Genomic DNA, 20,020 nt, shown 5'->3' on the forward strand with positions numbered 1-20,020 from the left:
ATATTTTTGCACATCAAAAACTATGGCACAAAATATGTCTGCATGTTCTACATACAGCAGTGCACGCATCAAAACTATTATGGTTTTAGATTTGTGTTGTTGCAACAAAAATAACTTGGAGAAAACAAGAAAAACTTTAAAACATGTTTGTAAACAGCCTTGATATGAAACTGATTCGACATAACAAACACACATTGTGAGCGCAGTGATCGGAACAAAAAAATGTTTTAAAACCATTTTTTCCCTCGTTATGAACTTCATCAGCAGCGAAATCAATAAAAAGATAATGACAATGCTTTGTTAGATGTCCTATCGTCGTTCAGTTTGCCAAGTGGTACGGACCAACTTCAACATAATATTACTTAGCAACTGCAATATATCTTTATTTCCCCTTGCAATGTCCACCAACTATGTACAGGCACAGGAGCTAGTAGTTTTGTCGTACGTCCTAGTGGTGGCCGTGACCACATGTCAGGGCTGAGCAGTGACCGTCTTTTTGCTGCCCCTGTGGATCACTTCGATTTCCACCGGCTTCCATGCCTCCAAAGCCCTGTAAATGTCCTGTGAGGACCTTGCCTCCTTCCCGCCAATCCTCGTGATGACGTCACCAGGTTGAAGGCCGGCCCTGTAAAGGAAGTTTTACGGGTTGCTGTTGGGAAAGCCCGTTTGTGGCCACCCCCTTTACCAAGGTTTTGACAGAGTGACATTGTGGTCGCCGGGCATTACAAACATTTCTACACATATTAATGAGTCTTTTTGTGGCACACGCCGCTAGAGAATCAAAGGGCAAGCCCAAAAAATGACCGTGCACTACTTTCTTTCAATGAACGGCCAGTTCAAGGTCACATCAAAACCTGAAATGATGGCACATACGTGTGGGTAATACACAATCCGTAATGTTGTATGAAAACCAAAGACAAACGAAAGAACAACCCGAGAAAAGATTAAACTTCGCTGTTTCCCCTAAATTCCTTAGTACAAAGCAACCCTAAAAGTAGTACCACTATAGTCAGATACAAATTAAGAATGCAGCAAATATATGTCGCCCTATACCAGCCACGCCATCTAATCCCTCCATGAACCAACCCGTAAAAAAGGAGCCGTGACGAGTTATGTGATGTGTTGGCTTGTGGAAGAAAAAGACGTTGACAAAAACACAAACAAAGGTGTCTTTGCTCTGTCCAGTTTGTCTTGTCCTTTTTGCGGGTGAGTACCATTCAATAATCTTCACAGACGTCAGTGAGACGTGCGTCTCAGTAGCGGACTATTTGTGCATTGCGGAGGAACCCTGGCTGGCGGTAATCAAGCCGTGAGAGGAGCTTCTGGCACATTCTTAACTTGTATACCAGTATAGCAAATGGCGAGGCTCACAAGTTGGCGGGCGATCCCAGGACGACCCTCCAGACGAGGACGCCGCTCGAGACGTTGGGGAACATGGGGTCCCTCTCCTGCAGCTCCTGGATGAGGCTGGGTGTCAGGGTCAGCATCGTGATGCCCAGGTACCAGCGCTCCGACGTGGCAGATGAGGGGTCCTCCTCTGCTCCCAGACAAAGCATTTTTACTTGAGGGCTCAAATAGAAGTGCTTGTGAAGTTCGTAAAAACAGTGAAGTAGCTGGGGAAATCGACAGTAATCAGGCGACTTCGCCTTTCCTACTTGCAACTAGCCGTGAGCAAGTTTCTCTTTCATTCATCTCTCTCATTTGCTTTTGCATTCCCAACCTCTCCATTTTTCTCCCTCTAGATATTTCGCTCTACGCTGGCTTCAAATAAACACCCAATGTGTTGAAAGTCATGTCGTCTTGTCTGTCCCTGTGTTTATTTGTTCACCTTCAACAATGTTACAATGCGAGTTCTCAAACGTTTTGTTTTGGAATGACCCTTAACTACTATCAATACCCAAAAAAAAGACCAACAAATGTATGCCCACATTACCCATTGGTACCCACATTCTTTTACTGTGGGCAACCTGAGCAAGTGAAACGAAAAAAGGGCCTTGAAAATTAAACTGACTTCATCTTGGTGAAGCCAAATGATGCTTTATTAATTTGAACCTTGTCAAAAATAGGGGTTCAAGAGAAGAAGTGGGTCAAAAAACGGCAATATTTTTCCAAAAATGTAATTTTGTTTTTATAATGTTTTATTATCTTTGATTATTCATATTTTATGTATAAAAATATTAAGGACCAGATATGACTGAAATTATAAAAATATGCATTTGAAGAACTCCCAGCAACCTAGAACAGCATAAAGATGAGTGTAAAAAACGTTAAAAAAATGCTATATATTAAAACTAACACCAGATTCATAAAACAAAGAGATCAAGCCCTAAAAACTGAAAATTTTATTCAGTTACTGTAAATAATAAAATTTATTCCTCTGGTACCTGTTCCTCAATGCAAGAAAATCAACCTACAACTAGCTACCCCTAAGGGCAATGACTTTGGATGTTTACTAAACAAGACAGTAAAAAGTTAAGCAGTCTAGTGTTAGTCTACAGTTCAGTCACAGCGATAGCTGCGACACGTGATGGTGAAGTCGTTGGGAATCGACGTCGTGTTCACACACCGGGGCGCAAGAACAAATACGTTCGGAACAAAAATTAACGTCTGACCATTTTGTTCTAAATGCTTTTATTTCTTTTATTTTTCCAGAGCGCATGAATGCACGTCTTTCGGCACGAGCTCCTGGCATTGACCGAGCTACGACGGCATTTTGTTATCGACTATTCCTCTGTATTTTTCCAGAGAGCGCGTGCAGTCAGCATCTGATACTACAGAAACCCAAAGTATACAGCGGGTTATTAACGCTGTGGCATAGCTCAGTGATAACGCCCAGAGCACTGCTTGGGCCTGCTTTTCGAGGCCCGGCTGTGACCCGGGCTTGTTGACTCTTAGTCTTACCGGACCCGGCCCGGTGGAATGCCTACCTGATCAGGCCCGTACAGGGCCCGGCCCAGGGAGAGGTACAGAAGTACCTCATCCCTTAAATTCAAAGCTGCCCTGAGAACGTGCTGGTGCATTTAATTAATTTACTAATTTGCAAGAAAGACACTGTCATATCGCAGTCGCAAGGTGAACACTCAAAAGCTCCCACAAATATAAAAGACATAGCTTATTTTTCGTAGCCAGGGGGCATTATTTTTCTTCAAGAGTTCGAAAAGGAAAGGGAAAGACAATCGTTCTGTCCCCTGTGACCAAATTGTGCTTGATTTCTTGCCTGCTGGCAGCTGCCCACTATGCTAATGGAATCTCCAGGATTCTCTGTATCTTCTTGGGGGCTTTCTTTGTCCACGACAACTTTCTATATTTCCAAGATTGTTTTTAGTGGCATCGTAGCGAGTTCACATTCAGGCTTTTTCGTTTCTTTCAAATCTAAACGATCAATGCATTAGCATTTCCTTCTTAACGTTCTAGAAAGTGTGCTACACCATTGCGCGAGTCCAGCCCGGGCCCGAAAACAATCCGTGTTGTCCGGACCGGGCCCAGCCCAAACCAGAAAACAATTTGTGCTACTTGGCCCAGGCTGCTTCTCCGCAGCGCATCGGTGCTTGGGAAGAAGTGCACTCAAGGGACTAACCCGCCGCAATCAATACTTCGAAATGTATGAATATTGCAGTTCATCTCCAAGCAAATATTGAATAGCGTATTGTTCGAGACTGCGATACGAAAATTAAAATATCTGCACAATTCAAATGATCTTTATTTTATGTGCTGAAAAATAACCACAGAGATCTTCAGGGAGTCTTCACGAATTCAAATGTGGCCAACCAGAAGCCGCGAATAATACCCTGGCAATGGTCACAAGAATTAAAATTAATACTAAGTGCATCAGAGTAGTAATTCTCGGAGACTGAAAATATGGTTTATGTGATGTTTCGATCACGGTCATGCAAAATAATGATGGAAAATATTAAAAGATATAAAAGTTATAAATAGCGTGCGCGACTAGCAGAGACCGACGTAATCCGTACGTCAGGTGCCGAGGTTCAAACATCTGCCGTCCGAGCGGTCAAACTCCGTCCGAACAAAAGAGAGTTTGAGAGGCACATTCGTTTCTTATATCTTTTTGCATGATCGTAATCAAAATATCACACACACCATATTTTCAACCATAAATAGTTACTACGTTTAACTCTTACACACTTATTCAAACTGTTTCTTGCTACCACCACCGCTAGGGGATTATTTTGGACTTCCGGTATGCCAAGAGAGCATGTCCATCTCACTTTTGGCATCTGGTGCAGGCCCTGGCTCTGCCCGTTCCTCCCATTGACCAAACTCTCTCAATATACGGCTTCGAAGCAGGGCACACGTGAGCTATGAGAACAGGCACCACAAAGAAATTTTCACAGCAACTTGCGCGGACACTGTGGCGGCATGGCATGGGTCAATGTCACAGCGTCTGCGCAAGTTTCTATGAAGACGGCGACATGGTGCCCGTTCTCATTGCTCATTAGTAGTTCACATTAGACAACTTCTTGGCCTGATAAACAAACATAATTTTGTTTCGAGTTGTCATGTGCTGTCTAACAGTTCATGATAAATAATATTTTTGAAGGATAAATAAACTTATATCATACATTTCCCAAATGTTTCATGTGTGGCATACCTGCTTATGATCAGTAGGCCTATGTAGAGGAAATCATCAAATATCTGCTTTGTATGTGTACCCATACATATGGCAAATTATAATTTTATCTTGCATCATATTTAGATAAATTTCTGATAATTCAAGCTTCTGATAATTCAAACAAATTTGTGGATTTCCGGAGTTTGAATTAATGGGAGTTTACTATCGATCTTTTTTTATGTCTTCATAAGGTCTCCCAGTAAGTAGCCCATTTTATTCTGGAATACAGACCAACTCATGTTTACAAACAAACCGGAGCGCCCATAGAGGACACCACTGGTGCTGCGCATGCGTGATGAAGTGTGGGCATGAAGCGTGCCGTCGCCCATAAACATACCACCGGAATGCGATGTTGTCGACTTTGGTACGAGTCCCCGTGCTTTTTTTTAGCGTGGAAATTGTTTATTATAAGTCTTCCTGCTACTGTATGACTACTTTAGCAGCCTCAGCAAAATTAACGAGGGTCGTTACACTGCAAAACTTCACTGAATAATGTGACATGCAGAGATTTATTCTGCGAGGACATTGCTGAATGGGCGCTAAAGCCTGATTCGCATGATGGGATTCTGATCGCTATTTTTAGTTGCGACATTGCTCAGGCTGCAAAAGCATGAACCGTAGCTTAGATGGTCGAAGTCGATACTAAAAATCGCAAGCAGAATCGGACCAAGTGAATCAGGCGTAACAAGTCGGTGATGGCCACTGGTAACAATTCTCAACATCTCCTTGTATCTATTGTTTACACTGAGCCTAGTTATCCCAACCAACCTTCAAACTTAAAAGACTTCTGAGGCCTGCACTTCTTATCGCAATTAGTGTGTCAAAGTTTGGTCTACGAGCCGCTGTCGTTTGAACGAGCAGACAACAACAAGCAGAGACGTTTGAGAGAGCAGACGACAGTTCAAACAATCAGATGGCCGCTTGAACTTGAAGACGCACTGAACGTAATCAGCAGGTGGTCTGTACAACTTGGCGATTTTCCCACGTTCATGTTGGAACAAAACAAATAAATCTGACGACCACAAGCATCTGTAAATTCAACCCAAAGTGCTTCCTGCACAAGCAATCGTTGTCCGATGGCATCTGGTTTTCCTTTTTCACGGCCCCTATCCACGTTCCCGGATGAACCGAGCAGGCAGGAAACACATAAAAAATAACCTTCAGATCTTTCCTGACTCTTTTGGTGCAGCCTCAGTCAAGGTGTTTTAATGAGAAGGCAGGTTTCTGTCTGGTTTCTTCCAAAGTAACCCAGGAATGCACGTCCTGCATGGTGACTTCTGCCCACAGCCCCGATCGGAAGTGCGCCCGACACACTACCACCACGCTGTGATGTAAGAGAGCTGAGTTTGTGTATAAAGGTACTAAAAACGGACCTTCTACCAATAGAAATAAGCCGTAGTGACACCACTTCAGTTTATGACTTTGATGAATCACTTGCTGTGAAGGAGTAGATGTGCAAGGTTTTTTTGTGTGACAATCATTAGTTTCACGGCTGTTGTGGTGGGAAGACAAAACCAACTTACTCAATTTCTTCGCAGAAGCTTCCAGAAAGTCCAGTGCATAATCGGCAGGGATGGCAAATGAGATTCCTGATGTCACCTTCATGGTGTTGATTCCAATTACTTTTCCATCCTGGCATAAATATGAGTAAAAAAGAAGACTTTAGAGGGCACCCAAAGGACAAACACTCGTCTACTCAGTAAAGCCTACCCGACATGAAGTGCATGTGGCTTTTGAAAAATAGCTATTGCCAAAGATAGCTTAGATCATTACAAATGGAATTGCTGTATAGTGCACACAGTGTAATTCAGTTCTTACAGAAGTTTGTTTTGTTACCTAAGTTGTTAATACTACACAAAAAGGCACATAGTCTTAAAATTGTTGTTTTTCTCAACAGTTTTGGACCTCTGATCAAGACAAAATAATACCCGTGCCACATGGGCAACTCGAATGCCATTTACAAAGAATGACATTTGTGCAATCGGCGAATCAGCTCGCAATCTGTCGCGTGTGGAATGCGCCACGCCCGGAGTGTTGCGCGCTGATTGGCCGTCTGCTCAAATGTCATTCGTTGTAAATGGCATTCAAGTTGCCCGTGTGACACGGGTATTAATCCTGCTGCATTCATACAATTTAGCCAACATGAAGTAAGTATATCTCCTAAGTTACTCCATATACTCCATCCCTCCTAGAGGGCTGAAAACGCTGCTTTGACCAGCACTCCTCAAACAAAACAAAACAAAATTTGCCCCTCCCCCCCCGTCTCAAGATTTAATTCACACCGAATTAGTATTTAGAACTGTCATCAAACAAGCGGGATACACCTTTGAAGAGGATAACATGCCTCAACGTGCGAGCAGTTGTCGCAGCACGGCGGAATTGAGCCTGTTTCCAGGCGTCTGAACATGTCTCCGACTGGTGTCACCGCCGCTTCCTCATTTGCTTTCCCTCGATTTCTGCCTGATGGCATCAAACTTGCCTCGTGCCGTTGTTTGCTGCGATCCTGGTGGTCACATAGCAGCGGACGCAGATATGGCCGACGTCTGTTCTGAAACTTCCACAAACAACCTACAGGACAGCGACATCCGACGGCACCACACGCCGGCTCCAGCGACATAATTTGTTGCCACTTTGGGACCGCGTTCAATGCATGGGCAGTACAGGAGACTAAATGCATCAGTCGAAGACGTGTTTTGGACACGGTGCCCCGTTTAGCTAGCGAGAGCCGGCAAGGGCAGAAGCCCACTCACGAGATTGATGAGGGGTCCCCCGGAATTGCCAAAGTTGATGGCCGCGTCTGTCTGGATGTAGTCCATCTCGTTCTGGATCCCCAGTTCCTTGCTGGACCTGTGCAGTGAGCTGATGACTCCCGCCGTGATGGTGTTGTTCAGGGCCAGGGGACTGCCCATGGCAACCACCCATTCTCCCGGTCGCAGGTCCTTTGTGCGTGACAGTGGCAACGTTGGCAGGTCTTTCTGCACAAGGAGCCGAGCACCAATGCCGGAATTCAGGTGGTCTAGCTGGTGTAGGTTTGAAGTTTGGCCAAATGTGGTATATGTATGTGGGAATGCGCATCTAAAGAACAGTTGGAAATGTTCAGGAGGGTAGAATAGCTGTTGCGACACTTACAATGTCCGTGACGAATGATTCTCATGAAATTAAGGTGATATATTGTGTTAAAAAAAAAGTAATTTGGACGAGCAGTATAGTGCTCAAAAATTCAAAAACCAGATGCGTAAAAATGGCTGCATAATTGTCTATTTCAGTAACGGGCCTGATCAGGTAAAAGAAGAGGTTTAGTGAATATCAATGAAGACTTTAGGCATCTATCTGTGTAATTACCAAAATACTAGCAAACCCAAAAGACAAGGGTAAGCAATCAACGTGAAATACTGTAATTTTGAGAATACTTTAAGCGAAGTGATGCTTATCGTAAAATGTCCAGCAAGCTGCTGCACGCACCCACCTGATTTCTAGAAACATACCTTCTATGTTCAGGTGAGAGCTTTGTGGAGCTTGCTCAAACTGCTTCATCCATCATAAAAAAAACTTAGAGGATGCTTAAGCTTCGCCTTTTTTGAGTGGAATACAATAGCAAAACATATAAACTCCCGCTCGTTCCCAAGCCATGCAAGCGTGCCTTGTGTGGCTTAAAATCCTGCCTAAAATTCTTCAAATTTTTCTGTAATGCATATGATTTACATTATTAAGTGAAATCATTTGAGTCATGCGGCGACCTTTAATCCTCAATACATGTCATGTTTTTTTAATCACTTTCATTCCGAGCGTAACGTCACATTTCACGTGAGTGTTGTGGGTTGTTTGAAATTCCTGCGCGAGGTCATGCGGCTGTGACATCATGACCCTATCAACCAATCCTGGATTTTAGTGCATGCCACTGACGCCGGCTTTTCTGTGACATATGCTCCTTGATGCTCTCGCTTTAAAATTTGTAAGCAAATGTTCTTTGTTGCCCAAAAGTTCAAGCTAGTACTAATTCAGTGTCACCAAAGGATGTTGACTAACTTGCTGTGCTGTCAACTGGATAAGCTATCATTTCTTTTTTAAACTTCCACTCAAAAGAACACACCCAGTCTCTTACTAGCATTCATAGCAACATATAGACCAGTGTCCGATATCCTAGCTCCCAGCGATAGAAATGGGAACTAATAATCTCACACGCAGGCTCTCGTAAAGAGGGGGGCTGCGCATAAAACAATATTTTTGCTTTTTACAACACACTTGGTGTCGGTGTGGTTCTTGGAGCTTCGTGACTGTGCATTTCTTACGTTCTTGCACTATACTTCGTTTCACCTTATGTCCGAGCGCGGACGATGCTATGAGCCGAAGGGCCAATCAAACAGCGCAAAAATCGCAATGTCATGGCCTGCTCGCTGCGCTTGATAGGACTAGCCGGCGGAGGAGCACGCAAAGAGAGACGTCGAATACCGGCTCTTCCTATCAACTGCAGAGAGCACACCATGACGTTGTGCCTCTTTCGCTGTTTGATTGGCCCTTCGGCTCATAACATCGGCTGTGCTCGGACCTAGGCTGAAACGACGTATACGATATGGGCAAAGGTTTCTAAAAAAAACTGAGTCTTTTAAAAAACGCAGCCCCCCTTCTGTGTCATGACGTCAGCATAAGCAAACATGGCGGCGCCCATGGGACAGAGCAGACACTGGTCTATAGGTACTACACATATTGTGATGTACATGCACCAGCTATTTCTAAAAGGCTGACAATACTTATCAGCACCGAGTTTTTATGTCTTCACACATTTTGTGGGGAGGTCTGAGGTTTCCACTCAGTTTTTACACAAGGCCTGCCTATTGTTATATGCATCATACCATGCACAAGATTTCTTCAAATAGAAGGCTGAAGGATAAGTGTAAAAACATTGAATGAGTACAAAGTGTTACATGAACACAATGATAATAGATGTAAACCCAGTGAGTGAGAAGCCAGAGGACAATGGCGGAGGAATGAGACGGGGGAGATTTCGGGAGTCGCTTTAATAGTCTCGTTCCTTGCAAAAATGCATTCTAATTTGCTTTAAATCTTCATAATTTAGTTGGTATGGTAGTCATAAAGATTTTGTTTTAAGAATTATATTTTTTTAATATTAATGAAGAGGTGTTTAAGACAACTTACTACTGTAATATCCTGAGAGATAGCCCACCTAAAATCAAATGTGCATCGGGTGAAAAGGAGGAGTGGGCTAACTTTAGTGAGCAATAAAAAAAAAAGTAGAAAAAATATATATGCTGGTTTTAGATTCTGTGACCTGTGAAACTTGTGATTGGACGTTTAGTAGTGGTTACTTCTTCGACTTGTCCTTGTTTGAGAGCTATTTATGTTTTGCTTCATTTATCCACCAAGCCACATAGTTCATTCTGGTCCACCAAAGATGACAGTTCTTCCCAGTCAGCAGTTTTCGCTCATCTCCCACCTTGGCCAAGTAACACGATTCCTGCCGAGGTCACCATTGGCCAGAGCCCTGCTGTTACTAAAAATAAGCTTCTTTTGGTGTTTTTGATAGGAAATCATGCCAAAAATAGAGGTGGCTTATATTACGGAGTGGGGCGTCTCTCGAGATATGATGGTGCTTCTTAAATACTCCAAGCTCTGCATCATTAGCTCACACGAGTAAAAAGCACTCCAAGGACATTTTGTCAGAAAGCCTTTGAATACTCCTGAAATAGCTGTTCTGCATGTTTTGCTTCTGTTTCCACACCCAACTTTACCAGGGTGCGGATAATCATAGGCAACAGCAGCCACAGTGAAGTCCATGCGAGCTAAATTTACCGAGAAATTCAGAATAAGTAACTGCACGCCGAAACGCAGAAACGCCTTGCTCGAGGAAGGGAACCGTAAAATCCCCTTTCCTCGACGCTACCAAAAAAAAAAACCCAGAAAGCAAAAAAGAAAGCTAAACCGAGAGCTAGATGTGTGACACCAGGCCAGCAACTTGGACCGAACTGGATTTGGGACCAACCCCTTTGTAACAGAGGATCTCAGCATACTGGATCTAGGTTTCCTTGTTTGCTCTTCCACAAGTGATCTAACCTTACCTTCATGCTTTCTAACAGCGAAAATTGCAGACCTCCACCTTCGGTGCCATTACGGCGCCTGAAACTCATATTTGATCGGCATGTTTAGAGTCCTATATCCCTACCGTACGTCAAAAGTCATCCCGCAGTGGCAAAAAACGACGTCCCAAAAGCCAGAGTGCCACGCCGTCAGTTGCCGCAATCCTGGCGGGTTGGTGCTAAAATTACTGGCAAAAAGTAAGAGCGAACATGAGCATTGTCATCACTGCATAGTCCCAACTCCTGGCTGCTAAACCTTCTGTGGAGTGTCAAGCCGAAGAGCGACCCGCAGCAAAACTGGCATCATGGCACATTCACCACGGCTGCTGTGAAACCGCCAAGAACGCGGCCGGTGACAACCAACAATCTACAACGTTACCAGGCGAAAATCGAGGAAGCACTTTCTAGAACACGGTGAAGGTGGCAGACGGAGATGCGTTGTGGGCACCGTAGTGCCGTCGCGTTCACCGCCGTCTCAAGAACTCACCGCGACAATGCGTACTGTCGCCAGATCGGAGCGGAGGTCGACCGACTCGACCTTTCCCTTGTACTCCTGGCCGTTCTGCAACTTGACCGTGACCAGCCTCCCGTCTGCCACCACGTGGGCGTTGGTCAGGATCAGGCCATCCGACTTGACAATGAAGCCTGAGCCATTGGACACCGTGATCTGCTGCTGGGTGAACGGGTGCCTGCAGGAGCCATCCACATCACACATCTCTCCGATTCTGGCAACATTACTTTGTCTTGTGAGGTTCTAGCATAATAAGAGTTGTAGAGACTGTCTCATAACTTTTATTTTTAAAGGGAGCTAGCGTCCGGCAAGTCATTAAATTGAAAGCTGCCTTATACGGCGTGTGCAACTTCCTTTACGACTCTGAAAGATTTTCTCTGCCATTTTTGGGCCTTATAATATTTAGAAAATTTGTGTGTGTGGTTTTTGCTTACATATTACTTTCAGGAAAATCAGTTTGCTATATCAGTATCTTCAATTAAAAATGCCTGTTCCGTGGTGTTTCAACTTCGCTATAAAAGTCTTCACTAAAGGGATATGTCCGTTTCGGTATGTTTGTTTTCACTTCGGTATATGCTCCAGTTACTTACACCCATAGAACAAACGAACACGCGTAGACGCAGGAACGACACTCCATACGGAACATCGATCGGAGCAACCCCATAGAACACTTCGGTGTAACCTAGAAAACACACCTGCCCAGTATCTCGATAAAAACGACCGCTGGCGCGGTCTTTTCGACGGCATCGGCGATGAAATTGAAGTTCCTTGACGGAGGAGACACTCCCTGACGCTTGTCACTGTCAATAATCTGAGCGGCCTGAAGTGTGGGTACGAGCGATTGTGAAAGGGAACAGCTGTTGCTTCGCTTCCAGGTGGTGTACCCGGCAAACGAAAGGGTCCCGACAACCAGACCAGTTCCGAGAGAACTTCGCCAACTTGTAGAAAAGCGTCCAGACTTGTGTTGATGCCCATATTCACCACTGTTCCGATCGTAGTTGCTGGAGTTACCGTGCTGGCGGTAGAAGATGCGGGACGACGCCGGCATTTGACATTCTTCTAACGTCCGGCTCGCACGCAGCCGTCGACAGACAGACGAAAGTCTTCTCGCGATATTGACGTTCATCATTGGCAGCAGTTTTTATCCGCGACGTGAGCGGTTAAATAAGGATCGACCTAACGACTGCAGGTTGATTTTATTTGAGGAACGTTCAACCAGCGCACTGGGCACGCAGCATCAAACAGCTCGGTGCCGACTGGGAAACTGGGACCATGGGACCGCTGGGCGCAGACATCTTTAAATGGTAGGTGTGGCCAACTGGCCAACGCGGATAACGGCTGTGGCACCTGTGGCACGTTGCTGCACGTTGTCACCCAACGACAAAACGACGTTCAGTAAAACATTAAGTTCATAAATTTTTTTGTTAATATTAATAAAACTATGAAAAAATTGCGGTTTTAGATTTGTATTTTTAAAGTGCAGCGTGACCCATGGCAAGTTCTTGGAACGGCGCTGGCAACGGCTGATGCCAAGATGGCGTCGTTGCGAGGCGTGCTGTCGTACGCGCTCGAAGTTTGAGTCTGGTTTCGAACAGATTCACGGCTTCTTGGCAATGAAGCGTGTCGTGTTGTGCGGGCACCGTAACAGTTGCACTAGAAGCTGAATCGCGTGAATATTTTAAGTGGGACAATCGGAATAACGCAAAATAATGGAGTGCCTGTTTACGAGAACACATGTGATATGTGCGACGTTCTGGGACCAGACAATTCTCATAGGCATGGTTTGGTTTTTCCACTTAACATCGGACATTTAAGCTGCTGCGAGTAAAATCGTGACTGTTAAGAAAAGGAAGTTCAACATCGAGTAAAGATGCGGAGCTTTTAAGCATCCAAGCGCAAATGAAGGCTCATGCTGGGCAACCTAATAAATTGTATTTCATTTTCAGGCGAAGGCAACACACTAAGTGCGTTCTCTTCAGCGACCTTCAGCAAGATTGGATTCCACGTCGCGTTCCCATCGTGCAACGTCCATGGTATTAGGACAGGTGAGCAGAACCAGAATGCACCAACATCATGTTTCAGATTAGTCGGCAATGTAATTACATAAAAGCCGCCAAATCAAGCGCACAGCCCAGACAAAAAGTTGGAACAGAATAAATAAATATTTGGTGTATGATTATTCAGCAGTCATAAAACGAGAATATTTCTGAAGCAATAGGAGTTGTTCACTGGACGCCATATTTGTGTGCGCTGTTCAAAGTGCATGCTCAGGAGTCGGAACGAGCTCACATGAGTGCGGAGCGCAAGTTCGTCTGCTCCTTGCACAGGGGTTGCAATGATGTCAGAACGCCAAACTCTTATAAGCTGATTAAAAAAAAAAAAAATAGTGGGTATAGATCTTAAGGCAAATAGCATTGAGGTCTACCCATTATCCTTCCAATCAAAGCCAAACAGAACTCGGCGTCGTTCTGACGTCACCGCAACCCCTTCACAAGAAGCAGACGATTCTGCTTCTGCGTCGTCTGCTTCACAAGAAGTCGTCTGCTTCACACGTCGTCTGCTTCACACGTCGACGATTCTGCGTCGTCTGCTTCACAAGAAGCAGACGACTCTTCCCATAGTCTGCTAAGACCGGCAATCTCGATGTTGTGGAATGCATGTTTCAAAAGAACTTTGGAACCTCATTGTCAGCGCGCACTCGGCTATGGCAGCCAGGGAATACTCCCTATTGGGCTTTGGAATAATCTAAATCTTTAAATTCCACTGTAATTTCAAAGGGTGAATGAACTTTTAGCTGGTTTAATGAAAACATAATGTGCAATTGTGTAATTCTCTGGGCAAGGTTATGAGACTCGCAGTGTTTTGTTAGAAGTACATTGTACTTAAAGCACTACTTACAGTAGGTTTAGAAAACTTGCACGTTACTTCAAGAACAGTCAGCCGCAAAAGTTTGTGGGTCACGGGAGCACCAGTTGAAATGACTGGCTGCACCTCCTGATTGCACTTTGCCGCTCTCAAGACTCGCGCTTTACTCATGTGCTTCCAATCGTGATTGCAGACATTTTTTGTTTCCGCTCGCTTCCGTTGGTTGCGCACGAGATAATAGGGATTGGTGCAAGGTGCCGCAAAATGTTATCTGAAGCATCCGAGCACCGTCACCCACCACGGTGGCACAGGCAGACGTGATGCATGATGACTCACAAAGTGGCACCTTGTGGCGGTCCTGGTTATCTTGTGCATGTTGGAAGGAAGCGTGTGAAAAAGACATGACTGCGAACACAAAAGAAAATACATTCTCGAAGTGTGAGTCTTGAGAAAGGCCGCACGCCATCAGAAGGCGCAGCCAGTCATTTCGGCTGGCGCTTTTGTGCGCTACTAACTTGCTGCCGACTGTACAGTCCCCGAGTATGCACTTGTACTTTACTTTAGGTATTTTTTTCTGGTACTTTCTGAGAAAAGTACAACTCTCAACTTCAAAGTACATTCCCCCATATTGGTCTTGTTAAATTTGTATAGCAAAATGATTGGGGGTAGGCGTCGATTAAGAGTTTTAACCCAATGAATTGCCACCCTTTAATCAATTAATTGATCACATTCATTTTTATATACAGTTTTAAAAAAGACAAAATATTTATATATTTTTTGACTATGCTGATAATGTGATAAGCGGGGCAATATACAATTTTGATGATGAATCAACTCTGATGTGTAGTTAAGATTGGTTTAAAGACACTGACATTCGCAGATTATTATTTTAGCTGCATGGGGCAAAAAGGTTCTTTATTATTCTCTGGCAAGAGCTAGCTCTTTTGATTGTTCACAATAGTCTCTGCTGTGTTAAACATACATTTGAACGGCGTTTAAGTGGTTAGGACACGTGTTACGTTTTGCACTTGTCAAGAGTTGTAAATCCTGTCCCTACAGTTTACTTTAGGCTAATATTTGACCTAAAGTTTGCCCTTCATGCAGCTGTACTCTTCAACGTCTGCGTGGCGAAAGCGTGTAATTTTTACCTTTTTTTTTTGTTTGTCAAAATTTGTCCGATTAACCAGTTGGAAAAAGTTACTCGTGATTAAAGCATTAATTAATTGGTACGTTAAGGATAAATTGCAAAGCCCTTAAAGTTTTTCATCGTAAACTCTAAAGAAATACTGGAAGGGATATTCTACTCTCCCCAAAAACGCGATTAGACAATGCATCGCTCCCTTTGCACTGGGGGGCGGCTCTCTCGCAGCATTTCAAACTCTCGCTACTTCTTACTTGGTCAGCGCAAGCGGGGAGGTCACAATTATTAGGGTAGGGCACTCCTCCACGAGGGGATTGCTTGCGGAAACTATGGGATGACGTCATGCTCTCTCCTAGTATTAACCCCCTTGAGTGCAAGCGGCACCAAATTCAGAAACCGAAAGGACTTCTGAATTAGCCGCCATTTCCGAAAATAATTACTCTCTGGCCACTTGACTTTATCCAATATTCGCCCCACATTTTCTAAAATAACTGTTGCACCCCCAATTATCACTGAGTCAATGCATACCAGTTTAAAAAAAATACACTTTCTTTTGTATCGGCCTGGAATGAATTATGAGTGCTTTTGACAAGAATATGGTCCATAAGCGATACATTTTCGATGTCAAAGGCGGCAGCCCATTGAAGCAAGAAAACCTGTGGGCTGCTCTAGGTGATTGTAAGGTTTTAAACATAATTTATTTTGGCTCATGACATTTCTTACTTGCACAATCCTGATATAGATCAAGTTTCTCCTTAGAGGGCAACTTCGCTCATTTCTGAAGATTTTGAGACAATGAGTGATTTTGCATTAAAAGGTCCTAGTAAAAGACACTATGTCATTTGTTTCGCAAAAAATGGTATATATATATATATATATTTAAATCTAATTTTAAATACGAGCCGAAATCGAAATCGAAACTCTCAGGCCGCCAAGAACGATTGCCTGAATCAAGAACGTGGCTATCACGTGATTCTCTACTCAACGGCAAGCGGGATTGGGGAGGGCGTGTGCCAGGTGAAAGTGGCGTCTGCACCACACTCTTCACCACGTTTTGGTGTCTACGACATTCAACGACGTCTGAACAACTGTGGCATAAGTCTGCGCACGTAGTGTCCGTATTGTGGATGAAAGTTCGAGAGACGATAATCAGAAACGGTGTGACGATGACGGTGGTTATGACACGGTAGATGGCGTGACGACGACGGTGGGGCGGCTGGATGGCTCCCAAGAAGTGCGCTGCGCAGGCGTGCTGAAAGGAAACGTTGCTGACGCCACCCGTTACACTTGCCCGGAGAAGTAAAAACAAGCAAAAAAGGGCTATGGTGATGACGTTTAGCTTAATTTTGGCTATGCCCACACCATAGCCTTAACTGCGCTGTTGCGCCACAATTCGCCCGCTTGACTCGGCGGATTTCGGCAACTTGGCGAGTTGCAAAGTTTGCCGGACCGTTTAAGAAGCATTTAGACAGAACTACGTCATAATATTTGACGTGTGGTCTTCCTAGGTAATACTCAAGGGGACTGCATTATTTTTTCAAAAACAAAAATGAAGCGAAGTTGCTCTTTAAGAAAACGAAAATCAGAAACCTATTCAATCAACCTTGCAGTGCACAAGACTTATGCTGTAATGATAAATCACAAAATGTTTTCTATACTATGAGGTTTTAAACAAGATTAAAGCAATAACATAATTTATTTAGGCTTGCTTACGAAGATACAAATATAGATAGCATCCAGCACAGCTGAGTATACCTTTTGTATAAAAAAACTAGACTGTGTGACTTGTTCAAAATCTTTTCTTGCCTAGTTTGTGAGTCCCAATCGAGCTGCGTGTGTGCCGTCTTCGGATCCAGATTTCTGACCATTGTAAAGCTTGAACCCTGGTCAGCACCATCCATGGGGTAAGTTTTTTTGCTTCATTACTTTTTGTTTAACAGTGAGCCTCGTGTATTTTTTGTAGACTTGTGTGACAGGTTGATAGAGTAGGCTTTCATTTTATTGGGTGGGTAGCTAGAGGTAGCTGATACCTTATCGGCGAATGACATTCACATAGCGGTAATACTTTTTTTTTTAAATAAGATTTCAGTCAGGCAGAAAGTCTGACCATGAGAAACTGGGATACACTGCATAGGTGCCCAAAGAATGAAGAGCCCTGAGTCTCTCCATCTTGTATAGACAGCTTTTAACACGGCAGTCAGCATGTCGAATTATGATGTACGTTGAGTTAAGTGGTTGTAAAATAAATGGAGTTTTTTTCAGGGAGTAGAACCGGTCGTTATTCTGGTTCGGTCTGTGTTCGGGTCAGTAGCTTTTGCACTCTGTTCCGGTTCGGTTCTGGTTCAATGATGAATTCAAAATAACGGTTAGATTACCGGTTTCACCGAGCATGAACCGGTTCAAACCGGTTCTTAAAATGAAAGATCTAGAACTCCAAGTTGTTAAGAAGAAAAAGTGTGTTCAACATGGCGTCGTCTGCATTAAATAAAAACGTGACCAGAAGCTGCTCTGTGGAAATGAGGAAAGCAAAACAAATGTATGCTTACCATAAAGTTCAGAAAGAACATACACCCAAGAGGAAGAGATAAATGGTGAAAAACGTAGAGGATGCCACAGCAAAACTTTATCAAAAATTAATGATAAACACCCTGGCACTGGCTACAAACTATATGACGTGAGAACTGATACCGCAGATTGCAAACACCGCAAATTCGCGTTTCACGATGCGATAAACACGCAGGGATTCGCTACAAACTCCTGTGTCGCAGGAAAGGATACTGCTGCTTGTGGACGCAGCAGATTTGCGTTTTCATGGTGTGAAGGACTTGCGGAAACCTGCCGAGAACTCTCATCTCACGGGAACGAATGCCGCAAATCGCGGACGCAGCAGATTCAAGTTTTCTGGTGCAATAAACACACGGGAACCCTTTACAAACTTGCCTGTCACCGGAACCAATACCGCGCACGCAGATCATGGACAAGAACGTGGGAATCCACTACAAACTCATAGTTACGGGAACAAATACCGCAAATTGTGAATTTAACAGAATCGTATTTCACGATGCAATATACACGCGGGACTAACTCGCGTAGAATCTAGATCGCACGTGCAAATCGTGGACAAAAACTCGGGAATCCGCTACAAACTTTATGCCATGGGAACGGATACCGCAGATTGTGGATGCAGCAGATTTGCATTTCACGGTGCAACGTACACGCGGGAACCACTCGTGTTACGGAATCCAATGTCGCGCACGCAGATCGTGGACAAAAAGGCGCAAACCTGCTATGAACTCACTTGTCAGACGTGCGGCGTCCCGACGACTGGTGCCACATTGTCGGTCTCGCTTGTCCTGACTTCGCCTCTTGGCACCTCCAGATTTTGTCACTGCAGAACAAACACGCCGGCAGCCGTTGACTTTTTGTTTTTATTTTGATGTTGGGGGGGGGGGGGGGGGACAGAGATAAAGGCTGACAGGGCCTCTGCCCCCCTACAGTTCAGCAGTGCAGCACAACAACGTAGCAAAGATGACAAATGCAATATAAATAAATGCTGTGATCCACCAAAGCAATTTAAGACAAGTGAACAAACTAAAACATTTGTGCAACATTGTGTAAATATAGATCAAAATTACAATTTCATGTAACAATATATATGTAAAATAGGAAAAACACTGAAAACCATAAAACATGCCTCGATTGTGCATTATAATAAATATGAGTATGTAACAACATTAAAATCAGTCACAAAACAGTGGCCATTTGAAAAAAATAACAAAAAAAGAGATAGTAATCTCTCACACTTCAACATAAAGTAAGAAGGAATGAAAATATACACGAAAGATCAATGCACCTATATATATACAAACAAACAAATAATCCTGGAGTTTTTGCAACATTACTGAAGTGACTCGGATGACATCTGGGGCAGACCAAACATTTATTTGTTTATTCGTTGGGCTTTGCCTCCTTAACAGCTTGGCATGTTAGTGAACAAAAGAAAGAACAGAATAACCAAAGGAAGGGAAGAGTAGATTAGCAGCAGATAACAGCCGCGTCATCGTCAGTCACAGCGCGGGTCGCACAGTCATTGTTCAACACAGCACTCCCCCACCTTAAGGCGAGTAGCAATCGGGGGGGTTTCCGTCTTGTAGTAGAATGCCGCAGCGGAGTCGTGGGTTGGGTGGTGACTGGGGGATCATTTGTGGAGCTCCTTGCAGGCTCCGAGACCGTGTCCGCGGGGTCGTCAGTACAGGCCACCATCGATTCCTCCGGTACTGTAGATATGGCTTCCACTGTGGGCGTTGGCACAGTGCGGACAACTCGGTTTCTCAGCTGGTCATGGTGTCTCCGTTGTTGACCCTGTGCGTGTCGTGCACAGGAACCATTCTTGCGCCCATGGTTTCTTCTATTGTTGCTGGTTCCCACTTATCCCCCATCCCGTAATTACGACTCCTCACTGGCTGCCCTTTCTGGAACGTCTGTTGTGGTAACTCCTTCATTGACCATGGTGGAGGCACAGCGTTGTCGAAGCACGAGCGGATTTCGTAGCCGAACATCATGGCCGGGGTTTTGCCATGACCTAGGGGAAAGCGGCGGTACCGATGGAGAAGTCTGGCCAGCCCAGTCGGAAGGGATCCCACTTGGTTTCTCCGCAGTCATTGCTTGACGGTGCGTACGGCCTGCTCAGCCAGTCCGTTCGACTGTAGGTGGTAGGCGCCGTCGTCAGGTGAATGACGTTCTGCTACAAGAACCTGCGAAATTCGTTGCTTGTGAATTGC

General features: G+C 44.3%; 2 protein-coding genes across 3 annotated transcripts in view; one reads left to right on the forward strand and one right to left on the reverse strand.

The window, feature by feature from the left end:
- Positions 1-358: 358 nt before the first annotated feature.
- On the reverse strand, positions 359-12,559 carry LOC8033829 (serine protease HTRA2, mitochondrial). The gene is made up of 6 exons (XM_029977790.3): positions 11,929-12,559; positions 11,210-11,411; positions 7,381-7,605; positions 6,154-6,262; positions 1,372-1,537; positions 359-625 (listed from the first exon to the last, which is right to left on the reverse strand). Exons 1-6 carry the CDS (start codon positions 12,360-12,362, stop codon positions 472-474), a joined length of 1,290 nt encoding a protein of 429 aa, XP_029833650.2. The 5' UTR covers positions 12,363-12,559; the 3' UTR covers positions 359-471.
- A 192-nt stretch (positions 12,560-12,751) lies between these two features.
- Positions 12,752-20,020, forward strand: part of LOC8033835 (WD repeat-containing protein 6) — a 111,473-nt gene continuing 104,204 nt past the window's right edge. Inside the window, exons 1-3 of one of the 2 annotated variants that reach the window (XM_029977787.3) lie at positions 12,752-13,009; positions 13,180-13,278; positions 17,050-17,143. In XM_029977787.3, coding sequence (XP_029833647.2) covers positions 12,943-13,009; positions 13,180-13,278; positions 17,050-17,143 — 260 coding nt within the window. In that variant the 5' untranslated portion in view covers positions 12,752-12,942. The remainder of the gene's footprint in view (positions 13,010-13,179; positions 13,279-17,049; positions 17,144-20,020) is intronic. The other variant, XM_042292513.1, reaches the window with a different exon arrangement.

This window comes from Ixodes scapularis, unplaced genomic scaffold, assembly GCF_016920785.2.
Source record: "Ixodes scapularis isolate PalLabHiFi unplaced genomic scaffold, ASM1692078v2 PGA_scaffold3__209_contigs__length_174095766, whole genome shotgun sequence".
Classification (NCBI taxonomy): domain Eukaryota; kingdom Metazoa; phylum Arthropoda; class Arachnida; order Ixodida; family Ixodidae; genus Ixodes; species Ixodes scapularis.